A 23812-nucleotide genomic window follows, 5' to 3' on the forward strand; every position below is an offset into this window, starting at 1 on the left:
CCTCTTTCTGTTCCATTCCTGAGTCTCCATATGACTACTTCTTTATGCACCTCACATCTGACCAGCATCACACCTGTGTTTTCCATTCCTAAATTCTCACTCTTGATAGGCCCCAGTTCTGACCTTCCTTCTCTTCCTGATCTCCCATGCAGCTCTGCCAATGCACTTCATTTCTTATCTGCAACATCCCCTTTTATTCCAGTCCTGGGTTCCCGTGCAACTTTATTAATGAATGCATCTTCACCTGCAACTTAACCTTGGATTCTTACATGTGGAAACCATCAATTGTGCTAAAATCCATAGGTGTTCTGAGAGAACAAACATACAAGACCACCAAACTGGTTTTAGTGGTAGTCCAAATTAGCTTGAAAGCAAAAAACAAATGTACTCATTCTCTTCACCTTCCAGTGTATGCTGCCTCTACCCTAACAGTCATAATAGTTTAGCTGATCGTGATTTAACCCATGCAAACTCTTTTGAGCATGTACATTTTCCCCCCTTGGCCGAGCCCCAGTGGTGTTGAGATACATGAATCACACTGCAAATGTTTTTAGTGCCTCAAGTTTAGTTGAGCAAAATTAATTTTGCAGAATTTGGAGTAAAGACCTAAACTCAGACTTGGTTTTTACTAAATTGAACTTTAACCGATATAAATTTGAAATTACAGATGAACTAAATATGAATATCAAAGTGCTATCTTTGCAAGGTTGCTTTTCTCCATCACAGGGATTATCAAACACAGCTTCCTAACTGGTCTTCTGTTCCATTTTTTAATCCTTCATCAATATCAATAGAACAGGATCTTACCTTGATCTTCTGAAGAGACGGGTGGCCTGGAAGAAAACAACAAAGATCAGTCAATCTTTTGTATGATGAAAAGGCTGCAGACAAGATTCGGTATCACCCTAGAAAATGGTGCAGGCATGTTGGATATGAGGGAGCTGAGATATTCCAATCCCAGCTTCTCTCAGTAAGAATGTCTGTAAGAGGGGTGACAAGAAGGGAGCTCTCAAACTATTTCAGGAGCAAGCCCTCCCAGCCAGAGCAGTTTTATGGAATAGTACCACAGTGCTGGGCTGGTTGCGAGGCAGCTCATAGCTACTTCAGCGCTTAGCAAGAGTTTCTGTAGGGTCTAACTGTGCGGGAAGCACACACCTACTGCAGTCTTGGGATCTCCAAGCAGGTATCAGGGTTGGAAATATGAGGAATAATGGTCATGGTGAGAAAGTAGTTCTCCAATCCCACCAGGAATCACTGCAGGGAATTGTAAAGAAGTGCTGGCTGTTTGGAGACCTCCCCAGGTTGGGTTGCTAGAGGGACTAATGGAAGAGTAATGGCTGCAGAAGAACTCACAGAATGTACACCCCAGATTCTCCTAGCAGGGGATAGTGTAAAAGCACTAGCAGTAAGTCACAGAAGATGGGAGCATTTTAACAGAAGCAATGTATATAAGTTTAGATAATAAAGAGCCCATGAAATAGATCTGCTAAAACTTAGGATACAGTTAACTATTGTATAATACAACTCAAGAGCAGGGTTCTGGGGATTGAGGAGATATACAACCACTGACTGAAAGGTTTGAAAACATTCCAAGAGTGACGAGGTATGAAGTATGGTCAACTAGTCAGGTCCTCAGCTGGTGTACATAAGGATAGCTTGCCTTACATTAGCAGAACTATCCCAGTGTACACCAGCTGAAGATCTTACCCTCCATCACCTGTGATCGAAAATAAAAAATAGCACACATAAATTAATGCAAAGTACTGTACTTCATTTTTCTCCCAACATATTAGCATGGGGCAGCAGGGCTGGGGTTAGCCACGTGCACAAATCTAGGACATGCTTTGGCTATTTAAACTCAGTTTGGCAGCGTACTGTGGGTCAGACCATCACCTGAGCCATTCCTACAAGGTGACTTTAAAGTAAATGCACATTCTTGCTGCCAAGATAACACAAGAGCTAACTGCTAGCATGGTAAGGCTTCTGTTTTCTTTCTGACATAGTTTAATTTTACACTGATGCACAAACATTACAGATTAGCAAGATTAAACAAGTGTCAGCATTGCAGGCAAGGTGATCAAAGCTAGAGTCAAAAAAGCATCTCATGGTATGGGATGGGGGAACAGAAAACATAACAGGAGCAAAAGGAGTATGTGTGTGAGAGTAACAAGTGGAGATAAAGGGGTTAAAAGCTTTGAATTCAAAAGAAATTGAGAGAGGAGTCACGATCTCCTTTCATAACAGGGGTCTGAGGACGAAGGACTATAGGGCATCAGAGTCAAATAGGCATATGTGTAGGTGCAAACATGAAAGATGGAGAGCAAAGAAGGAAACTTCCCTAATGAGGTTTGTATTTTTTTTTACTTTTTAAAAAGAAGAGCTTTGCAGGGAAAGAGAGGAAAGAGTTACACTCAATTAGAGAAAATAAAGGAAAAAATCAGATTGCCTAATGAAGATTATGACCATGCCAATATCCAGTGTATCTGTACGGATCAGAATTAATCAACCTGCTGCGACTGTTAAATTCTCTGTCTGCTGCTGAAACATCCTAGCTATGTCCTCTGCAGCCAAACAGGCCAGGTATATCCTGCCATTCCAATAATTTCCATGCAACATGGCAAGACTGTAGATAACCCAGAGAATAGCATCCAAAATATTAAACATTTGAACTGCCCCACAGCATTAAGCAGTAATTGTCCCTTTCACAGTGTATTCCCTTCTTCCCACATGCCCCCAGTAAGGAATAAAATTCTGCAAACATAGAAGGCTAAGTGATGTAGGATTGCAGATACCAACAGGTGCAATTCCACTCTCCTTTTAGAAAGATACAACCAAGCAAATATTTACAGATAGGACCCTATCCAGAATTCTCAGCTGTTTTATCTTGATACCTCACCTGCCGAAGTGTTTTCACCCAATCTGAGCCATTTATTCTTTTTGTTTGTTTCTTAGTCACACAATTTTATCACTTTCCTTATGCAGAGCAACAGTACAAAACAGGACACACAATCCTATAATTCAGTTAGATTACACCTGGGAAGACATATGCTATTATCTCTAAAGCACCCACAAGGAAAAAAATACAAAAAGCAAGAGAGAATGCACATACACACATACACAGCAGGAGACCACTTTAGCAAGCACAAGACTTGTATTTATCATTTTTTAAAATAATGGTGATGTGTGTGCAGCTCTGAAAAGCGCTTGGAGAGCTATGGATGAAAAGCAATATATGACAAACATTATTATTATTGTTTTCACTTGATGGGCTGCAGAAGGGTTTTTTTTTGTAGGTGAGGTTGTTTGTTTTTTGTAACGAGTGTGAGGAGTTTGGTCTCTTTTAGCATTGTTTCGTTCCTTGCAATCTATATAGTGTAAGGCTGGGATTTTCAGCATTAGCCTAACTTTGCTCCCACTAAAACCAATGGTGTTTTACCAGTGACTTTACTGGGAGCTGAGTTAGGCCAATACCAATCACTTTGGAAAATGCATCCTAAATTGTCAAATGCTTAGTCATTCTCTGCCAGAGCTTCTGGTCCAACCAAACTATGCTCATCACAGGACTGGAGAAAGGTGGGAAACAAAAGTGGCCTTAAGCCTAATGGCTGCTTTAAATTATGCCCAGTTGCCCCAGAGCCAAGAGGGGCTGGGGATCAGCTGGATGCAGCCATTTTCTGTCCACACCCCCTGCACTGCAGACTGGATAGGGTTGTGACATAGAAAATGCGATGGTACTTTGCCACCGAATGATTCCTCCATGTAGGAGGAATTCTCAACTGGCTGGATCCACTGGCTATACAGCTGCTTAGCACCAGCTGACTGATGCAGTGCAGCTGCAGCATGAGCCAGAGTCTATTAAAATAAACAAAATATGGAGAGCTAAAGAATCAAGCTGCAACGCGTAGAGCCTGGTTGCATTAAAAGGAAAGGCGAGAAGACAGAAGAGTGTCCCTGATGCAAAGAAGTTAGTTGCCCTACAGCCAGTGATGCTGAGCAAAAGCCCAGGTGTATACAGCTTGCATGAAACAAGATCTTCATGAATTAATTCTTCTGAGCAAGGATAGCTCTACAATACAGGGCAGAGAAGACAGCTGTCCAGGACAGCAAAACAGAAGAGCAACAAAATATTTAGTGAATATTTGCTGTGTAACAGAGTTGTTGGTGAGGAGGAGAGATCTCTTCTAGTATGCCTAGGAAAACAAAGACCAAACTGTGTGTGTCTTGACAGGCAAAGCAGACTTTGCTTCATCCTCCTCTAACAGAACCGCAACCCACAGATCTTGATATTTACATTGCTCCCTCCTTCCCCTCTGTAGTACCAACAAAGTGAGCCTTGGTCCTACATTTCTGTCATTGCCTGGCTACCCAAAAGCTGAAAAAGCTGGTGAATTCTGGGAAATTGAACAGAGACTTTGGCCCTTGATTTCCAGCTGGATAGGGATGTAACTGCAGCTTTTCTGAAGGATACAGATCGGGATAAAATGTCAAAGTGCAGCCCCAGAGGGATACCGTGTAGTAACACCACCATTTTAATGGAATATACATACATCAAAAACTAATAGGAAGACAATGCCTATAGTTGCTTATTTCCAGGATAGCAATAACTAGTGATGCCAACTGTAAGATAAAGTGCCACCGCCTTGAGAGAGATTGCACTTGGAGAGTCTATTTCCCTAACACCTCTCTCACTCCCTGGCTTGCCACATCTGTGTTTGTGCAGAGCAATGCTCTGATGTGTTAGCTATGGAGGGGACAAAGATGGCTATGGTAGGGATGTGGGAAGAAGAGTGGTGGTGCTATCATGTAGCCTCCTTTTCTTTCCACATATTGCATTCTCCTTTTAATGGGTCTCCGACAGTTGAGTTCCCCTCTGTACTGCACAGTGGACAGCATGCCCCCGAATGGGTAATTGCACTTGCAATCACCAATATACAAGGGTAAACTGTGAGTTGACTGCACAATTATCCCTTTTGTAAGCACAAATGCACATTTTGCATGTATATTTAAATGTACCCCGTACGATCATTATCACAGCAAGCTAGACAGAGATTTAGCAGTGCGTTAAAAAGACCTGAATAATAATCATTTAAAAAAAACTGGTTAGTCATCATAATAGACACCTCCAGGAAATTAAACAGCCTGTGCCATGAGAAGCATGGTGTTCACCTGCCTACAACATAGCATCAGGGCCCAGGAATTAAGGGTATGATCCAAAGCTCATTGGAGTCTCTCCACTGGGCTTTGGATCAGGCCCTCTCACAGGATTAATCTCCAGTATGGCCAGGGCACCTTCAACATCATGTAAACATTCCACAATCAGCCAAGCACTTACAGCAGCTATTTCCAAACGCTCTTTTCAATCTGTGGTAGTGAGGTTTATTCAGCATTGGAGGGATAGGGAAGGGAACATTTATTTGTAAGAAGGGAAAATGGGGAGTGTTGTGATGTAGAGCTCTGTCTACAGGGGCTTGAGAACCTAGAGAAACCCAACCAGCCTCCGACAGGTAAATTCTAACAAAATTTCCGTAAACAGATACCTTTTTCTTGAAGACTAAAGCCCCTAGAGAAACAAACATCAAGCTGATGAAAAATAGCTATTTTTATCAATAAACCTGCAACTGAAATCATTTGCACCAGGGCTACTTAAAACAAACCGCTTACAATTTAAAGGCCAAATAGCAATGTGTGTGCAGCACTTACATTGTTTTCCTATGACCTCCCCGCCCACACACTTTTCTCTACTTAAATGATGTAATGCTGTAATCTTACTAACCCACTTTATTTTTTCCAGTAACTAAATGTAGTGGACTGGGGGGGGGGAGGGAGGGGAGGAAAGGGAAGGGATGCTTTAGACTAAAGCTGTTCCCTTTCATTTTATGTTTTTGTATATATCTTCAGAACTGTAAATCTCCTTCCTGATTTAAACTAATTCATTCAGACCTCAGTTTTAATCAAAGAGAAGGTTTAACATATTAAACGTTATTCAATGTGCGAGCTCCCCCACACCCTGGCACCTGCACCTGTCGCTGATACAGTCTGGGACTGGAGTAGCTGTGAGCTCCCATAGCTAGCACTTTACCAGTGTGCTATACCACACCTCCTGATGGGAGATACTCAGGCTGGAGAAGCTGCTCAATATTCCATTCCATGCAGCATCTCCTACTGGGAAAGGCGGAACTGAACTAGCCGTATTGGTCAAACTGTCACCAAAATTATTCCTCCAATAGCAACTAGTGGGAAATAGTGGAACCAAATAATTGTGAGTTTCTCCACATGCAGCACTTTTGACCTACATCTACTCTCTACAGTGCCTTCTGCTGTGAGAAGCTAGGAGCACTTCCACTGCACTTTCTCAGAAGCCAACCAGTCTGTCTTTCCTTCCTTCCTTTAATCTGTTTCTCTAAGATAATGGCAATACAGCTTAAAGCAGTAAATAAAGAAAACTCCTGATCAACAAAGCTCCATGCATCAAACAAAATCCCATTCAAATGAAGAACTGTACTATTATTTGCCAATTTGCAGACATTCATTCAGGGATTTCCAGATCGTCTGGACAAACAATACAGATAGCTCAATGCTTCTTATTAAATGTAGTGATCTAATTTTGGGGGGCATTTCCCTTCCTTCCTTTCACTTCTGTCTCCATCCGCACATGCAGACATTGAATTGAACTGTTTGCAGGCAACCTAACATTCAAGAGCCCAGTCCAATGCTGCTTAGTGGAAATGTCTCATGAAAATAAGTAAAAAGAAAAGGAGTACTTGTGGTACCTTAGAGACTAACAAATTTATTTGAGCATAAGCTTTCGTGAGCTACAGCTCACTTCATCGGATGCATCCGATGAAGTGAGCTGTAGCTCACAAAAGCTTATGCTCAAATAAATTTGTTAGTCTCTAAGGTGCCACAAGTACTCCTTTTCTTTTTGCGAATACAGACTAACACGGCTGCTACTCTGAAACATGAAAATAAGTGCAGCTCCAGAGCATTTGTGCCCTTCATATTGTTTCGTCTCTTTTCCACTGCTATCTCACTTTTTTACTCTTGCAATTTGTTTTATTTCTCTCCCCACTATAATGATTTTGCAAGCTGAACAGGATGGAGGGAAGGGTGCGGAACAAACTGGCGATACTTGAAGTTTTACTGCCACCTAAGGGAGTAGGGGCATTTCCATTCAATGGTAATCAAACAAGGAAAGGCCAGGAGAAAGATGCAAGGATACAAAGCAACAGTTAACATTGCTTTAACAGAAAGAGGCTGAAACAGCTCCATAAGCTACCCTCTGAAAAAGAGGGGAATACTCTCCAAAGCAGATATTTTCCCCTGAGACCAGGAGGGGAAGATTCCTCTGAGTACCTTGTACACCTGCACTTCCTTCAGTTTTATGCTGTTGGCTGAGGAAGACCCTGATGCCACTCCTTTTGAAAGGAAGGATCTCCCCAAATGACTAGCAGGATCAATACAGAGCTATGTGAGGTTCTTCCCTTCACCCTATTCACCCTGCTGCTCAAGTCCAAATCAAGGCGTGTTCTAAAAGAGGGAAGGTGAAACATCTGTTCACTCTGAGCCTGATCCAAAGCCCCATTGAAAGCAGTGGAAAGATACTCATTGACTTCAATGGGCGTTAAAATTCTCACTGATCTGACCGATGAGTCATTGACAGTGGTGGGAGACAAGGGGCAGGGAGAAAAGAGGTAGCTGATAGGGAGGTAACTCTAGTGGGAGAATATGGTTCAGTCCTATATGCAGGCGGAATGACACACTAGAAGGAATATAAGGCCGAAGAGTTCTGCTACCCATTCAAAACCACGAGGAGGGGGGCAAGGAAGAGGTGAAGGGTATGTAGGTTACTCAGCTTGCTCTGGGAAGCTGAGAAAAGGCAGCAATCAATCTGGTGGTAAATTCATTGGATTCTCTTGCATGACTAAGGGTGTTGTGTAAATGACCTTTTCCAGAGCCTGCGCTAGGCATAAGCAGACTAAACAATTGCTTAGGGCCCTGAGCAGCAAAAAGGGGCCTCCTATTAATTATTAGTATGTGTTGGAGGCAGGAGAGGGATATTTCTGCTTAGGGCCCCCCATGGGCTAGCACCACCTCTGCCCAGATAACCTTCTGTCATCACCGTAAGCTTTTGATATGGCCCAAAAAGGAATTGTTTGGTAACTGCAAAGCCATAAAGAAGGTCTGAAAGCTGCTTTGGAACAGATTTAATGTGCTGCAAACTTAAATAAAAACAAATTACCCCCACCACTCCACACACAACCGCAGCAGTAGGCAAGAGCTCAATTCACCTAATTATAAACCTGACCCTCAGGCTAGATTCAGCTAATGTTCACAATCCTCTTGGTGAACCTAGGCTGAGTTCTGAGTGAACCTAGGCCAGTTTAGGGGTTATAAAGAACCTGCAAACTATGCTAAACTGTTTTTTTTATCCCAAAACAAACATAGGAGTTTCACTTAGTGTTTTGGGGATTGTTAATACTTGACACTCAAAGGGAAACTCAGGGGACAAGATTTTCAAAAACAGATGCCTAATGCTGGGTTCTTAAAGCCACATTTTGGTACCTAAATAAGTTGATAGACCCCAGGACCCCCAAATAGCTTTAGGCATGCTTTTTAATAAATGTTGGCCAAGGCACATGTCAAATCCACATTGAAAAAGAAATGAAGGGTCATCTAAACCCCAAGCAAAGTAAAACTGCTGAATTTTGCACAATGCTGCTGTGGATTAACTAATGGAGAATGAACCATATAATGCTTAGAGGTTTGGGTGAGTCCTTTAAGGGGCACAGCACAGAATTCACAGTCCAGAGGGCTGGAGTTAAGGAGGCAGCAGTAATCCCTTAAAGTTAAATTCCCAAAGGTAATTTTCTCTTAGGGTACCAAATAGAAAGATGTTGCACTAAAGCTGATATTCCCATTTGTTCCCCTGCCCTCCCTGCTATAGAGTTATATTATTCTGTCACAGACACATCTCCTTCATTCCACCGGAAAGAGCTTGAAAGGAAAAAAGAATGAGGAGAGAGAGAGAGAGCAAGGTAAGTCATCTATTCTACTCTGGCCTGGACAATTAGCCAGAGATAAAGAGGAAGATTTGTGGCTGCTCTGGCAAGCAATGTGGACAAAACAGATGCACCCTGCTATCTCATCTCTGTCAAAACAGATTTCATCTTTTAAACTCATTCCAACAAAAACTTACATTCCACTTAGAAAACTCATTTTCTCTCCCTTATCTGCTAACAATATTTGGAGGGGATTTTAAAACCAAATTGCAACAGGCTGTCTCTGCACCAGGACAGTGGAGTCCTTAGCCAATCATGCATTTGTTCTGTTGCTTGGAAATCAGCTCCAGGGTGAAGTTGGAGGCTGGGTTGTTTGCATTTCCCTTTCAGAGAGCGAGATGCCAGTCAGCTATGAGATCTCTCTAAAGAAATCAATTTGTAGTCTCGTGATGTGTGGGTGTGCTTTGCGTTTCACTATCTGCCAAAACAATTTGTTAGTAGGGTAAGTTTCCTCAACTGCTCATCAGATGCTGAGATTTTACAAAATCATTAAGAGCCTTCATTTCCAGGATCAGGAAGAGGGAGAAAAAGAAACTAAAATCCATGCCAAATCTGTTCTGGGGGGATCCACTCTGTCTAAATTATTCACTTAGAAGAGGGGTGAAATGAGCTGGTACAGGCCAGTACGGCGTACCGGTCAGAAGCCGGTACCAGCTCATACACAGCCCATGTTAAAGAGTTGCTGCAGCAGCACTTTAACATCACTGCCCCTTTTGCCTCCCCCATCAGTGGCCCTGCCAGTATGGCAGGGCTGCCAACCGGGGGAGGGAGGGAAGGGGCAACAATGTTAAAGCGCAGCTGTAGCAAAGAACCCTCCTTAAATGTCCTTTAATGTCACTGCCCCTTCCCTGTCAGTGGCCCTGCCGGTAGGGACCCTACTGGCAGGGCCACTTATAGGGAGGCAAAAGGGGCAATGACGTTAAAGTGCTGCCACGGCACTTTAACATCATTGCCCCTTTTGCCCCTCCCTGGCCATCAACGGGGGCGGCAAAAGGGGCAGCTGCCCCGGGTCCAGTGATTTAAAAGGGCCTGGGGCTCCTGGTCGCCCCCACTGATACCGTGGCAGCTGCCAGAGCCCTGGGCCTTTTAAATCACAACCGGAACCCTGGGTGGTGGGGTCCGGGCAGCGCTGATGGGCTGGCTGGGGAAGGCTGATCACCCCCCAACCCCATCCCTTCCGCCTGAGGCCCTGCCCTTTATGGGAGCCGGAGCCAGCCCCCGGACTGGTAAGAAGTTAATATTACTTTCACCCCTGCTTAGAAGTAGGGATGGTGGGAAATATTATATTTAACAGTATACAGAAAACACTGTATTTCCATCATATACTGAAGGGCCAGAAACACAGATAGTCTTGTCAGATCCAGCAGCTTTCATTACAACCCCTTAGCACCTCAGTCCCTAAACAGCAGGAGGCAGAAGACCTACTTCCAGAGGAAAAAAACAAACACAACTTGTCTTGCAATCTTTTATGCAAATAGGTTTGTGTCTATGCAAATGAAAAAGACACTTTCATTTCCTTTTTAATTGCATTTATTAACAGCAGAAGAGGTGGCACAAGACTGATTTAAAGTTCGGTTATTATTGTAAAAAGTCTGTAAAATGATGATGTGGGGCTCCATATATATTGGGTCTCAATTACTTTCATGGAAATTTTACTCTGTTAAGTCAAAAAATGATTTCTCTAAATGCCAGTCCTGATTCGATAAGTCAAGACCCTGGCACTGTACTGACAGGTGGTGCCAAAGGCTCACCCATTTATAGGGAACAAGTGATTAACTTGAGTGCTTTCTGCAGCATCTGTGATCTTTCTGCTCATTTCACAGACTCTGTCACTCACTAGGGACAAAGGGCCAGTAAAAGCTCCTAAAAGTTTATACTGGCTGATGCCTCAGAAACCCTGCTGGGAAGAGCGCTCTTGTATCCCATAAGGTATACCATGATGTACATCACTGGTGGTTGTTGCCACAGTCTGTGTTGCAAGATGAATTTGTGCCATGGCATTTTCTGTTTTCTCAGTTCTATGTCGCCAGAAGGCAACACCATGATCTTCATGCACCCAGAGCTCACTACAAGACAGCAGGAGAATGGCTGAGCTAACTCTGAGCCTTTCAGAATCCTGAATTCTGACTGGTTATTCCTGTCATGTCTTCCTCCCAGAAATGGGGGCTGAATGGGAGCAGACAGGGAATTACAGCTCCTGGATGCCCAAACAGCCAAAGGTGTGTTTGTTTCCAGTTGGTCCTAATGGGGGGTTTCCTTGCTGACAGAGCCAAACTACCAAGTTTGAGATCTGAACTGAATTCATGAAAATCAAAAACATTTTTAAAATAAAAGGGGTATGGGCAGAGCCAGTCCTAGGCAAAGATGTGGTTTGGTGTCCTTCCTTCCCATTCGGTTCCCAATCTGTGCAGCTTTTCCCTTCAAAATAGTGTTCCTTTTTCTGCTCAGTTGTCCACATGAGGTGCCTTTAGTTCTCAGCCATGCCCTGGATTGCGTTTTATTCACCATGGTGGTGATTAAAGGAGATGTTGAATCATATGGTGTGAAGAAATTTGGTGTGGCTCTGAGGGGCACAAGAATAAGCCAAAACAGGGACACCACTCTGGAGAAGCTGAAGAGAGACTAGGTGTGCAGAAAAGCCAAACTGGAGAGGACTGGTTCAAAACTGGCCTGCAAGTGACTGACCAAAGCAGTCCAGACACATTTGTTATCATGCCTCTTTTGAGGTAGAATTCTGGATTGACCCATTTATCATGTGCCTTCCCCACTGACTTTGGGGTAAGCTTTGTAAATAGTAGCAGAACCAACAGGCGTTTTTTCCAGGAAAATTTTACAATAATTGGACACTGAAATCAGCATACCAGAGTATCAGACACAGATAGCTGCAGCAGCTGCCATTAAGAAACTCCTGAAATCCAATGGGCTGCAGCATCCTGAAAAGCAGCACAAAAAGCTGAGAGGGAGTTCAGAAACCATACTTCTTTCTGCAGTCAAAGTGCAAAGAGACTGAGTTTCCCTGAGGAGTGGTCCATTTTATCCAGAGACATCTGCCTCCAGTACTGCAGGATGAGGATTGTTCTTAGACATAGTTTACTGTACTAAGAAAAAAAAACATTATATATTTATTTATTTACTGAAATCAATACAGAAGAAAACATCAGAAAGATTCTGGCAACTTCTACCAAGCCTTTGATTTTGCAAACATAGGGATCACAATGGAAGAATAGATTATTTTATACCATTGTATTTAGCCAAATATTCAAAAATTCTTGTAAAGCCTTGCTATTATTTCTCAGTCTATAAGCCTTCTTTGAAGGCATACAGTGAAACTTCTGAAATTCCATTCATATAGTGCTGGGACTGTCTCTGATTTCCATTGTTTCACGGTACATAAAACTATTCAAGAAAAATAAGGCTAGGCAGAATTCCTGCTTCCGAGTAGAAAACCAACTGTGTTTGGATGCAATGGAGAATACACCAATACACCTTTTAATCTCTCTCCCTTCCCCTCCTTGGTCATCTTGGGAAAGATGCTAAAAATGTAGGCCTTTCTCATATGCCACATTAGGGTAATGAGAGTGGTCCCTTATAAGCTATCTTGTTAAGAGTGGAGGGCAATTCAAGAGAAAGAAAGAGAAGGCCAACAGATGGAAAAAGAGGATGAAGTAGAAGGGAGAAGCAGAGAGAGAGAGGGAGAGAGAGAGAAATTCCATTTCATCATGCTATTGTTTTTAAATTACATTTTACATGAGAAAGTATATATGGGTGAGTGGGTGACAGGTTGAATTTGTGTGCGTCACCCTCTAAATGTGATTGGGTTGAAAGCCATGACTACACTCACAAATACATACCTATGATCTTAAACAGGCCTGGAAAATCGGTTTCTAAGGGTGAGTAAACTGCTTTGATAAAATAATATCCCACTCAATCCTTAAATTGGCACCCAGAGCTTAAACAGAATCTGAACCAAACAAACCTTTTAGTGTGTGGTGCTGAAATACTACCAGACAGACTATTTGGAGGTATTTGAGAATGAGTTTTATGATGTTTCATGCTCAGTTTTTCAAAAGTAAGAAGCATAGTGAAACATCTGAAGTTTTAAATGCTTATCCAAAGCAAACCTCTGGTCCTCCTCAGGTGCACTCATCACTAGCAGCTTGCACCACACATTTTCAAACTGCACATGGCCTCTTTACATTTTCATAATCCTGTCACTGCATGAACATTTCTCTCTCTTTTCACATCCAAACTCACTTGCCTGATGCTCCTCTCACCTTGTGCTACACACCATTTTCTTTTAAAAAACGCTTGTAACATTTGTACTGCCACTCTGATTTCCTCAGCAATGATCCAATTCCTTTGGTTGTCATAAAGCACTTGACCTCCAGCCTCCTTTTTCTCTCCACTCGGGCACTCAATTATTATTACCTCATAAAGCAGTTGCTGTGTGATATTACTGGCTAATTAATGTCCACTTATTGTGAAGTGTTGCTGCCATCTTCAAGCCCCTGTAGGCATTTTTCTTCTTCTGTACAACTTAACCAGATGGTGTGCTGGCCAACCTTCTCCCACCCTTCACGAGCCATGTACTTTACTCAGATAACACATCTAACAGCTCTGGACACACAATGCCATTACAGCTGGATAGATGTTAGACAAGTTGCTATTAATTACCCTTTCCAGGGGACTGAAGATGAAGGAGTTTGGCTTAGAGGTTCTTTCATTCAGCGTATCACCAACCTCTATCAAGTACTGGTTACAGTTCACATCTTCCCTTTTCAACACTCTTTTTTTCCTCACCTGCAGCAGCTATTATGGCAGGGGTGGCCAAACTATGGCTCGGCTCTTTTACAGTTAAAGTGCAGCTTGCGGAGCCCCATACACCCCTGCCCCATTCTCCACCTACAAGACTCGGACAGGGGGAGCTCAAGGCTTCTGCCCTGCAGTGGGAAGGGGGATGTCTCAGAGCTTCAGCCCTGTGGCAGGCGCCTGCCAGGGCTTGGGGCTTCAGCAGGAGTGGGGAAGAAGCCCCGAGCCCTGGCAGGTGCGCTTGGCTCTAGAACTTCTAGAAAATTACTGTATGCGGCTTGGAGGGTCAGTGGGTTTGGCCACCCCTGGAATAGGGTAACCATCCTGTGGCTGAAGGTTTAAGTGAATAGACATGAATGTTCCCTGATGACAGACCAGCAGACAATTCTCTAATGATTCAGTAAATACTCTGAATTCCTCACATTGCTCTGCTGCCAGAGAACAAGCACATCACCTCTGCATTCCACAGATGGTCTTCATGGACCCACCGAGACACACATTTCAAGAGAGCATGCCTAAATCCAGCTCTTACTAATGAGAACTGGCAGCTCAGAGGTGGTTTTGGAGTTAGGAGGTGGGGATAAAGTGACATTCCTTGTTCGGTGCAAAGTCTTTCACATCCTATCGTATGTCCAGCCAAGGACTGCTAAGAAGCATTTGATCAGATGAAAAGCAATTACTTCAATGAGACAACTTATGTGCTTAAAGTAAAGCACCTAATTATGTACTTTGCCAGACTGAGGCCAGTGTTCAGCACATTGCAGGATCAAGCTCATCCCTCCCACCATAGGCAGAGCATTTCTCCAGCCCAACCCTCTCAACAGATGATAGAGTTTATTCATTCAGAAAACCTTTTTTCAAATGTAACTACAGGAAGAATTTTAGCAAGCCAGAACACAACTACCCAAAGAGGAAAATTTACATAATACAGGGGATACCTCATGTCTTGCATGAAGTTCCATCAGATCTTTTAATAGCTACAAGTGATCAGAGGCCATGTTTTACATCTCATCAGCAATACCGTACAACACCTCCAGCTATACAGCACAATATGCCTTAGCACTATACTAGGGCATTGGTCTAGCACTCGCTCTGGAGGAGGAAAAAGTGCCTTCAGATGATTCACCAGTGCCATTTTCTGCAGTACTCTGGGTTTTCCTTGGAGGTCTCTTTTTCAAGCACTGACCTGGGCAGACTCGTCTTAGATCATGAGAGCAGACCACATCCAGAAGAAGTATGGCTGATGGCTGTTTGGTGTGTCCATGGAATAAATATATACCACCCTTTAAAATGCTGTCAGCCTTTTTGAAAATGCGGGGACAGTTGAAAAGACAAGGTATGTAAACAAATGCCTTAAGTCTCTCCAATCTGAATGAAAAGATCTATAGAGAGAGAATCTGAAAATAATTACAGTGCTTGGCGCTGATCCTACTCTTAAGCCCTTGGAGGGGAAAGAGGTTTGATTTTAATGGTTCCTAGGCAGGGGTCTTTGTTAGAGAAAATTAATTACCCCTTTGTTTTTAATTAAGTGCGCTTCACGTGAGTTTATTTTCAGATGGCATCTGATTAATGATATTTCAAGTTTTTCTCCTACTCCCTTTCTCCCTACCCTTTGATATGGAAGAGTTGTTTGTGGCCAGTGCTTAGGAGTAGAAAGGACTGATTGCTAAAACATTAGCACAGTAACCAGGAGTCAGGCTCATTTTACGGCTGGTGAACATAGGCCCAGAGAGTTTAAGACCAAAATTGTCAAAAGTGCCCACTAATTTGGAGGTCCTGCAGACAACAGTTGCCCTTCACTACACAATCCTGATTTCTTGCTAGAGCAGCTGCATCCTGTACACTGAATAAATCAGGGGAAAATTGTATGTGACTATGTAATATAATTCCAGGTTCTGGAGAGAGGGTTCTCTAGTGATTATGGAACCTTCTGACCCTGTAACCCTAGCCTATCTCTGTCCCACTCTGCTCCTATGCACCCACCCAGGCTCCTTCTTCCTTCCCCCTTCTGTTCCTATCCAGCCCACACATTGGCTCCTTCCCCACCCATTCTGCTCCTATCCATCACCTCCATCCCCTTTTGTTCCTTCTCCCTCCCTCTCTGTGCCTGTATACACTCCCACCCACTACCAGCTCCTAACCCCTGTCTTGTCTGGTCCACCCCCTTCCAGTTCCTGAAATCTGATCCCCCTGCTTCCACCATTTCTCACTCATCTGCTTTCTAGTGTGGATGTTTCCTTCTCTTCCTCACTGCCTGATGTAAGCAGCAGAAGCATTCAGAGCACAGGACAATCTCCTGGCTCTAAATTCTTTATGCGTGGTACTGCAGTGCCCCTACTCCCGCTGGGAATAGCAATCATAGGAAAAGTCATGCTCTGCATCCCTGCATTGAAGCATGCTCAGTATGGCCAGAATCTTCGGATAATTTAGCTGCTAGACTCTAACAAGTCTCTACTGAGCATGTATGAAAATTTTCCAGAGGTTTATAAGGTGGCTAAATTTGAGTGAATTTTCATGGAAATGGCAAAAGGCACATCTCTGGAACCAGGATGACTAAATTTCAAGTCCCTGATCCAAAGCTAAAGTGTCTCAATGAAACAGTTGTAAGATTTTTTTGTAAAAACAGGCAAAACAAAGTACTTTCTCCTAATCTTCCTCAGTCTCGGAAACAGCTGAACTGTTTTAGCTGGAACTTTAAAAAAAAAAATCTGAGGCAAACTCCTGTTATGGAAAATTCCAGCCCAAACAGTTAAACTTTGACAACGTTCTAAGCCACTGAACACAGGGTCCTTGGAAGTATCAGGTAATTGGAAGTATCAGGTAACCTTAACGATAGGCGGCACGACCAGCTGTATCTGCAATAAATGAATCCCTCTAATAAACACCATTGTTGTATCTATGCAAATGTTTCTTTACACATCACTTTAAACAAAATCTATCCTCAGAGCTGTCAGAACATTTTTCACACCTAATTACCTTTATTCCACTTGGCCAGGGATTATTTTACATCATTCTAATTTCTTTCTGCTTCACATGCCCCAAGTTTAAGGCCCTACATTCTGGCCTGGGGAATACTGCAGACTCTCCCGAGCTGTTTAGGTTTCCCCCTGCAATATTCACAGTCCCTATCATTCTGGGGAGCACAAGATGAAGGCCAAGAACTGAACCAAAATATTCCCCATGACAAGGCAGGAGTCTGTGTGATCTCTATATGTAATTGCTCTTTCCTCTTCCTCTCTCCTCCCCCTCCCCTTCAAATTGCGGGTAACTGGAAATGTAAAGGAAAATTGATGTAAACCAATCTAAATCAGTTGCTATAGTAAAAAGATGAGATTTTCAGAACCAACAAGCGAATTCTGCAACCCTCCTCCCATTTTAGTTTCAATGGTAGTTGTGTGTCTAAATCCCTTCATTAGTATTTGAAAATTTCAACCAACAGGAACAAGCAGCTGGGCTCCACTTCTGCAAAAATTGGAGAGGGTGGGGAAAATGAAAGATACATGCACACGCAAATACACATCTTTTATGTAATATGAGTCAGTTAAGTCTGGGGTGTAGCCAAAGAATCATCTCACTGACCCTCCCCAAATCTTTAAGCTGGTCCTGAACATCATGGTATGATCATGATGGATAGGAATCTGTTACATTGTGGAAGTGGGACAGCAAAATTTTGTCTAACAGGGCTGCCCCAAAATGCTAACCTTGGCTCTGAACCCTTGGAAGCTGTAGCCTATAATTTTCAAAATGACTAGTGATTTGGGGTACCTCCGTTTTGGGGTGATCAACGTGACACACCTTAAAGGAGGATTTTTCAGAGGTTAAGCATTCAGTTTGTTCTGAAAACCAGGACCTTTAAGGTGCCTCTTGTTTTGCAACCAAAATTTGACATATCCAAAATCACTACTCACTTTTGGAAATCTGGACCAATGTTTTTAAGACTATGGGAGACTGAAAGCTGGAGAAAGAAAGTAATGGAAAAGCAATAGACAGAGAAAGAGGATGAAGCAGAAGGGAGAAGTGGGGAAAGAAAGAAAGACTCCATTTCATTCTGTCACTGTAACCCACTACATTTTAAAAGATGGTGATGGTGCAGCATCAAGCAGAGAAATGCAGAGGGCTCTTACTGCAGCATGTGTGTCTGGCTGGCGTCCTTTTGTTTTTCAGGTACCTCGTAGTGCGGGGAAATCTTGCCAAGGCCACTGTCGCTCAGCATCCGCTTTCGGACTGCAGGGTTCCACCGATCCGATATTCTAAAAACACAAGGAAGGAAGAGAAAGAGATGAATTCCTGCTTTTCACTCTCCAGTTTGAAGCTCCCTTACACTCATTCATTTGCAGTACTTTTCTAGCTGGATTAGCCCTACATAGCTCATTGGGAGGAGTGAGTGTGGGGTTTAATTCAGTGTGAGCATATATTGATCAGTCAACAGGACAAGGGGAAATGGAGACACTTCATTGTAATTCCCAGGTTCACAGGTCAATTTAAGACCCCATATACCAGTATCTGAACCTCAGCCCCATAGAGAAAGAGTTTGTAATTTGATCAACGGATCTGTTCACCCAACTCCTTACTTTAATATCTGCCTTTTCCTCTTCGTACTGTTGGAGCACAGGAAGGGAAGTGCCCACGCCTGGAAAAGCTGCAAAGGCCAGAGCCCAGCCTGGGAAAGGAAGTGCTTACCCAGAGGCCTGCTCCACTACCAGATCAGGCATTCCCGGCGGCGTCCCCATCTGCTGTGATATCACCAGCTCTGGGTCCAGGATAAAAATCTCGTCCTGCGAAATTTCCGTCACAAAGTGCAAATGTTCCTTTTAGAAGGAGATAGAGAGTCAATAATGAGTCACCAGCAATCTGTCAGGAGGCCAAACTGACTATCAGAAAGCTAGGTGAAAATTGGCCCACCCTGCAGGTAGGGCCGGCTCTAGGATTTTTGCCACTCCAAGCAAAAAAAATTTTGGCTGCCCCCACTTTTTTTTCGTGCTCCCCCACCACCGGTTCTGCCCATCTCCGCCCCTTCCCAACCCTTTCCCCAAATCCCCGGCCCTGCCTCCTCCCCTGGGTGTACCACCCCTAGAAATGTGCTGCCCCAAGCACCTGCTTGTTTTGCTGGTGCCTAGAGTCGGCCTTGCCTACAGGATTTCCCCCTCCACCTGCAGCAAGTATCAATTCTGCAACAATGTTTACAAGGCTGGTTCCACCTTGTCTCCATTGATCTCTATTCTACGTTCCACCAACAACTTAGAAACACCTCCCAACAGACAACTGAAAGATCCACAGAGTCTGCTGACACTGACATTTTGGCTAGACACTCCTTCCAGTGTTCAGGATTGAGGGCTGCCCAGAAAGCCAGAAATGTCTTTGGCACAGAAGGACATTTCAGAGCCTGGTGGGACTCTTCCAAGCCATTTTACTTCTTTTGTGCTTTGTTTGTTTGTGGGGGTTGCATTTCCATTATCACTGCCCCTCTCCTTCCAGTTCCTCAGAGATATAGAAGAAGGTTCAATAATCCCCACCCTTTTACCATTCTGGGAAGTTCAATGTGAGTGTGAGGGAGGGTAAATTTGCAATCCTGTGCTCAGTGGAAACATGATGGATCCTCACTTTCAGCCCCAAAGAGACATGGGGGAGGAGGGAGAGAGCAAACCCAAGGGCATCTATAGCATCATAATGAAAGCTATGCAAAACTCGGTAGGATCACATCCCTAGAGGTTCAAGCCAACATTTTATTTCATCTACTTCACCTTGCTTGTGAGTTTTCAGGTTCTCCAAACCTTAAAGTAAAACCTCATCCAAGCAGTCACCTGGCATTTTGTCAAAACAGCAACTTGTGTAAAGACACCCCTTCTCAGATGATCCACAGCAATTGAAGCTGGGACCCTCTGGTCTACAAGCATGATCCTCTATGACTCAAGCTACAGGATCATCTCCATCAACCTGGAGACAGTAGCAGACTCAGGAGACTTTTTGACATGGTCCAGAAGAGGGACAAAGACACACTTGCACAGTGTTTTACAGTTGCATGTTTGTGATGCTAAACCATTAAATGGTTTTACAGTTGCATGATTGTAATGCAAAACCATTAAACCAACCTGATTAAAAACTAAGTCCAGGGTCATAAATTATTCTCACTCTCAAATTGGAAATAAAACCTGAAACCAGTGGAGTTTGATAATTGTTTTCTGTTTCTTTGTGAGCATTTTATACAGCTCTAATCATAATTCGCCATTTGTAACATTGTAAGTTCCACAGCTATCGAATGTCATTCACAGAAGATTAGGTTTTCAGGTTTGTTATAAACAGCAGAAGATAAACTGATAAATATTCTGTTTGCACACATATGTCCTTAGAAATAGAGGATAAGGAAGAAGAATGCAGAAAACTATTTGAACATTAAAGTGTCTGTAGATAAAAGGGCAGATCGTCAGTGGGTATAAATCTTCACTGACTTCAGTAGAGCTATGTCAATTTACACCAGCTGAGGATCTGGCCCAAAATATATTTCAGTTTTTCATGAGGCATCAGCAGAACTTTAAGACACATAGGAACAAATACAGATAATTCATTTTAAGCTGTATCTGACAATGCTTTAAAAAGATCTATAGAAACAGTAAATGGATGAAAATTTACCTGAGATCTGTCAATGCGGTAAAAACGATCAGCAGAAGTTGCTGTAAGAAAGGGAAACAGCAGAGCTGTGTTAAAGAAAAAGATCTGAGCAAAACTGAATCCACACTGTAGATTGGACTAAATTCAGCCCTTGGGTAAAGGCAACTAGAGGAGTCGTGCCAGCTTTTCGTGAGTACTAATGTGGAGATTTTAAAGGCAGAGTTTAACAAAACAAAGGTCATGGTACTTTATTAAAAATCCAATCACAAACAATATCACACACATGGAGTGAACTTTAAGGGTCATTGTGAAGTTTAATATATTTTATAATAGTAATAATAATAATACTATAACAGCTCTTATATAGTGCTTTTCATCCATAGATCTCAAAGCGCTCTACAAAGGAGACAAGTAAAAGTCTTTCCCTGTGTTGTTAATAGAGCTCAGCAGATACTGCTGAACAATTTATTTGTTCTGACTATATACATATCTGCCCTTGTTTCCCCCCACTTTCTGCTAACATTTCCAGCAAATGATTTTATTGGCAGGAATGTTCACTGAAACAGCAAATTTTAGGAAAATAATGCAAAAAGTATGGAAAGCAAATTTCTGGTATGATTGACTCTTATTACAAATCTGAAACCTAATACAAAGAGTTGCCTTTCATTCAGAGAACAACAACAAAAAAAAGCCCATATGATGTATGGGTCCAACCATATCAGCTCAATTTTTAAATCAAATAAATCAAAATGCTTGTGAACAAGCTGCAGATCAAATAATTAGCTAATAATTTTGAATTGAAAATAAATTCAAGAAAATTGCAGTCTGTTCATGGCAAAGGTGAAGAGAAAAAAAAAGGGGAAATTATTGAGTAAATTATCTGGTATTATTTTCCCCAGTTCTATTTATGAAAGCAGCTTAGATTACTAAAATTGAAAGCATCTGAACTGTCTATGTTGTTTCTCACTATCTGTGCTATCTGTTTACCTTATATATGGCACTTACTTTGGGCAATGAAACTTAGACTTGCTAGTTTCACTTTGAGGTTTTTAGCATTTTGCTGCTGGCTTTTAATTTTCAACATTGCAGATGAAAGTTGAAATCCCAAAAGACCAAAAATGAACCAAAACCAACAACAACAAAACTTGTCTTCAAAGGCAATTTCAAAGGCCTGCTATGAACAGATGCAGCCATAGTGGGGGCAAAGTACGGCCAGGAACAACCATGTTGTTTCTTTCAAAAAGAGCAGATGATGAGGAGGATGCATCTACACAGCCCATGGCAGCAAGCCTCCTAGCCCAGGTCAACAGACTTGGGCTTGCTCTACCATACTAAAAACAGCTGCGTAGGTGTTGCAGCTTTGGCTGGAGTTTGGCTCTGAAGCCTAGGGATGGTGATGTGCTTCGGAGCCTGAGCTGCAACTTAAAAGCACTGTCTACGAAGATATTTTTAGTGCAGTAGTCTGTCAGCCTGGGCTGGGAAGCTCGCTGCTGTGGGTTGCCACGGGCTGTGTTGATGGGGCCTCAGCAGGCACACTAGTCAGGTGGGCCTCTAGCCACACACAAGAGAAAGGTCTTGCTCTGCTTCTGAGAAAGCAAGAGGCGGCACCGTTCTCCTTCTGACCTGCCTAGCACAGCAAAGGGCAGCACCTGGCCTTTACGCTCATAATTTTGGAAATACTAGTCTCTCAATGTGTATCAATGACAAGACCTGATCATAGCGCCAGAGGCAGATACACTTACCATCTAGGAAGCACCATCTAGGAGAGAGCCTCTGAACAGAAAGTACTCGTGGGAAGGAACCTTCCTGATCCTGGGTGCAGGGGAGGGAAAGAACATTTAAAAAAAAAACAAAAAAAACTCTTTGGTCTAAAACTGAATTATTTACCCATTTATTTTTCTTTGTTGACTTTACCCTAAAGGTAAAAGCTAATTAACTTAGTCCCACTTTTCTAGCTGTCAGTTCCTGTGTGCAAAGCCATTTTCTTTGCCAACACCAGTCATATCCTTTGGGATCCACTCCCTTCAGCTCAGAGGTCTCAAAAGCCCAATATCGAAACTAGCTAAGTCGCCTACTATGTCACATGGGAATTAATCATTTACAGTGGTGGAGACGATGATGAATATTGAGAAGGGAGGGGTCTAAAAACAGACACTGGAGACAAACAAACATGTCAGTAAGGATATGCCTACACTGCAAAAATAGGTGTGTTCTTAATCAGGTTAGCCAACGTGGGTTAAAATAGGAGTGAAGACACAGCAACTCAGCTTTTAACTCCGGTTCAGAGTTTGAGTGGAATCCTGTAGGGTAGCGTGGGGTTGAACTCAAGTGCTAATCTGAATCAAACCCAAATTCACTGCTATTTTAACCCCAGTTAGATAACGCAGTGCAGGTTAATACCATACTTTATTTTTTGCAGTGTAGACATGCCATTATACACCTGTCTTCACCCTGATCACAATGCTTGTACGTTCTGTCCTTCCCTCCATCTATCTTCATATTTCTAGTCTGAATGCTCATTAGGTTGGGGACTGTGTCTTCCTCTGTGTTTGGAAACATTAGCACTTTTGGGTGCTACTGTCATTTGAACAAATAACAATAATCCACTAACACAGTGGTTCCCAAACTATGGGTGCCGCTTGTTCAGGGAAAGCCCTTGGCAGGCCAGGCCAGGCCAGTTTGTTTATCTGCCTTGTCCACAGGTTAGGCCGATCACGACTCCCACTGGCAGCAGTTCGCCGCTCCAGGCCAATGGGGGCTGCGGGAAGGGCAGCCAGCACGTCCCTCGGCCCACGCCATTTCCCGCAACCCCCACTGGCTGAGAACGGCGAACCGCGGCCACTGGGAGTCGTGATCGGCCTAACCTGTGGACAAAGCAGATAAACAAACTGGCCTGGCCTGGCCTGCCAGGGGCTTTCCCTGAACAAGCGGTGCCCCTAGTCTGGGAACCACTGCATTAACACAACCATCCTTCTGGCTGAAGAGAGATGCCTCTCAAAGCCTGCCAATGCTACTACCAGAACTGCCCAGAGGAGAATTGATAAAGAGAAATATGAGACTTCCCCTGCACACAATAGCACCAAAGAGATGAACATGCTGGCCCTGCAGCACTCTCAGTCTCACCTGCACTGGGGAGCAAAGAACCCAAACTCTGATCCACTATAAGGTGCTGTGTTGTGCTGCCATTAGACCAACAGGCCAGCTGATTGCAACACTGTGCTGAATGATTTGCCAGCGTAGGAAATGACCCCGGTCCAATTGGTCATAAGTGAACACCCAAATTTCTGTACATTTAGGGCCAAATTCTGCTCTGATTTACATCTAGAGCAGAGATGTCC

General features: G+C 43.2%; 1 protein-coding gene across 6 annotated transcripts in view; it reads right to left on the bottom strand.

The window, feature by feature from the left end:
- The window catches only part of DGKI (diacylglycerol kinase iota), a 304108-nt gene that overhangs the window by 40960 nt on the left and 239336 nt on the right, over positions 1 to 23812 (bottom strand). For 5 of the 6 annotated variants that reach the window (XM_038400325.2, XM_043518599.1, XM_038400320.2 and 2 more), the window contains 5 exons: positions 22217 to 22286; positions 20496 to 20536; positions 18549 to 18676; positions 17993 to 18118; positions 808 to 833 (listed from right to left, as the gene is read on the bottom strand). In XM_038400325.2, coding sequence (XP_038256253.1) covers positions 808 to 833; positions 17993 to 18118; positions 18549 to 18676; positions 20496 to 20536; positions 22217 to 22286 — 391 coding nt within the window. The remainder of the gene's footprint in view (positions 1 to 807; positions 834 to 17992; positions 18119 to 18548; positions 18677 to 20495; positions 20537 to 22216; positions 22287 to 23812) is intronic. The other variant, XM_043518603.1, reaches the window with a different exon arrangement.

Source organism: Dermochelys coriacea, chromosome 1, assembly GCF_009764565.3.
Source record: "Dermochelys coriacea isolate rDerCor1 chromosome 1, rDerCor1.pri.v4, whole genome shotgun sequence".
In the NCBI taxonomy this organism is placed as follows: Eukaryota; Metazoa; Chordata; order Testudines; family Dermochelyidae; genus Dermochelys; species Dermochelys coriacea.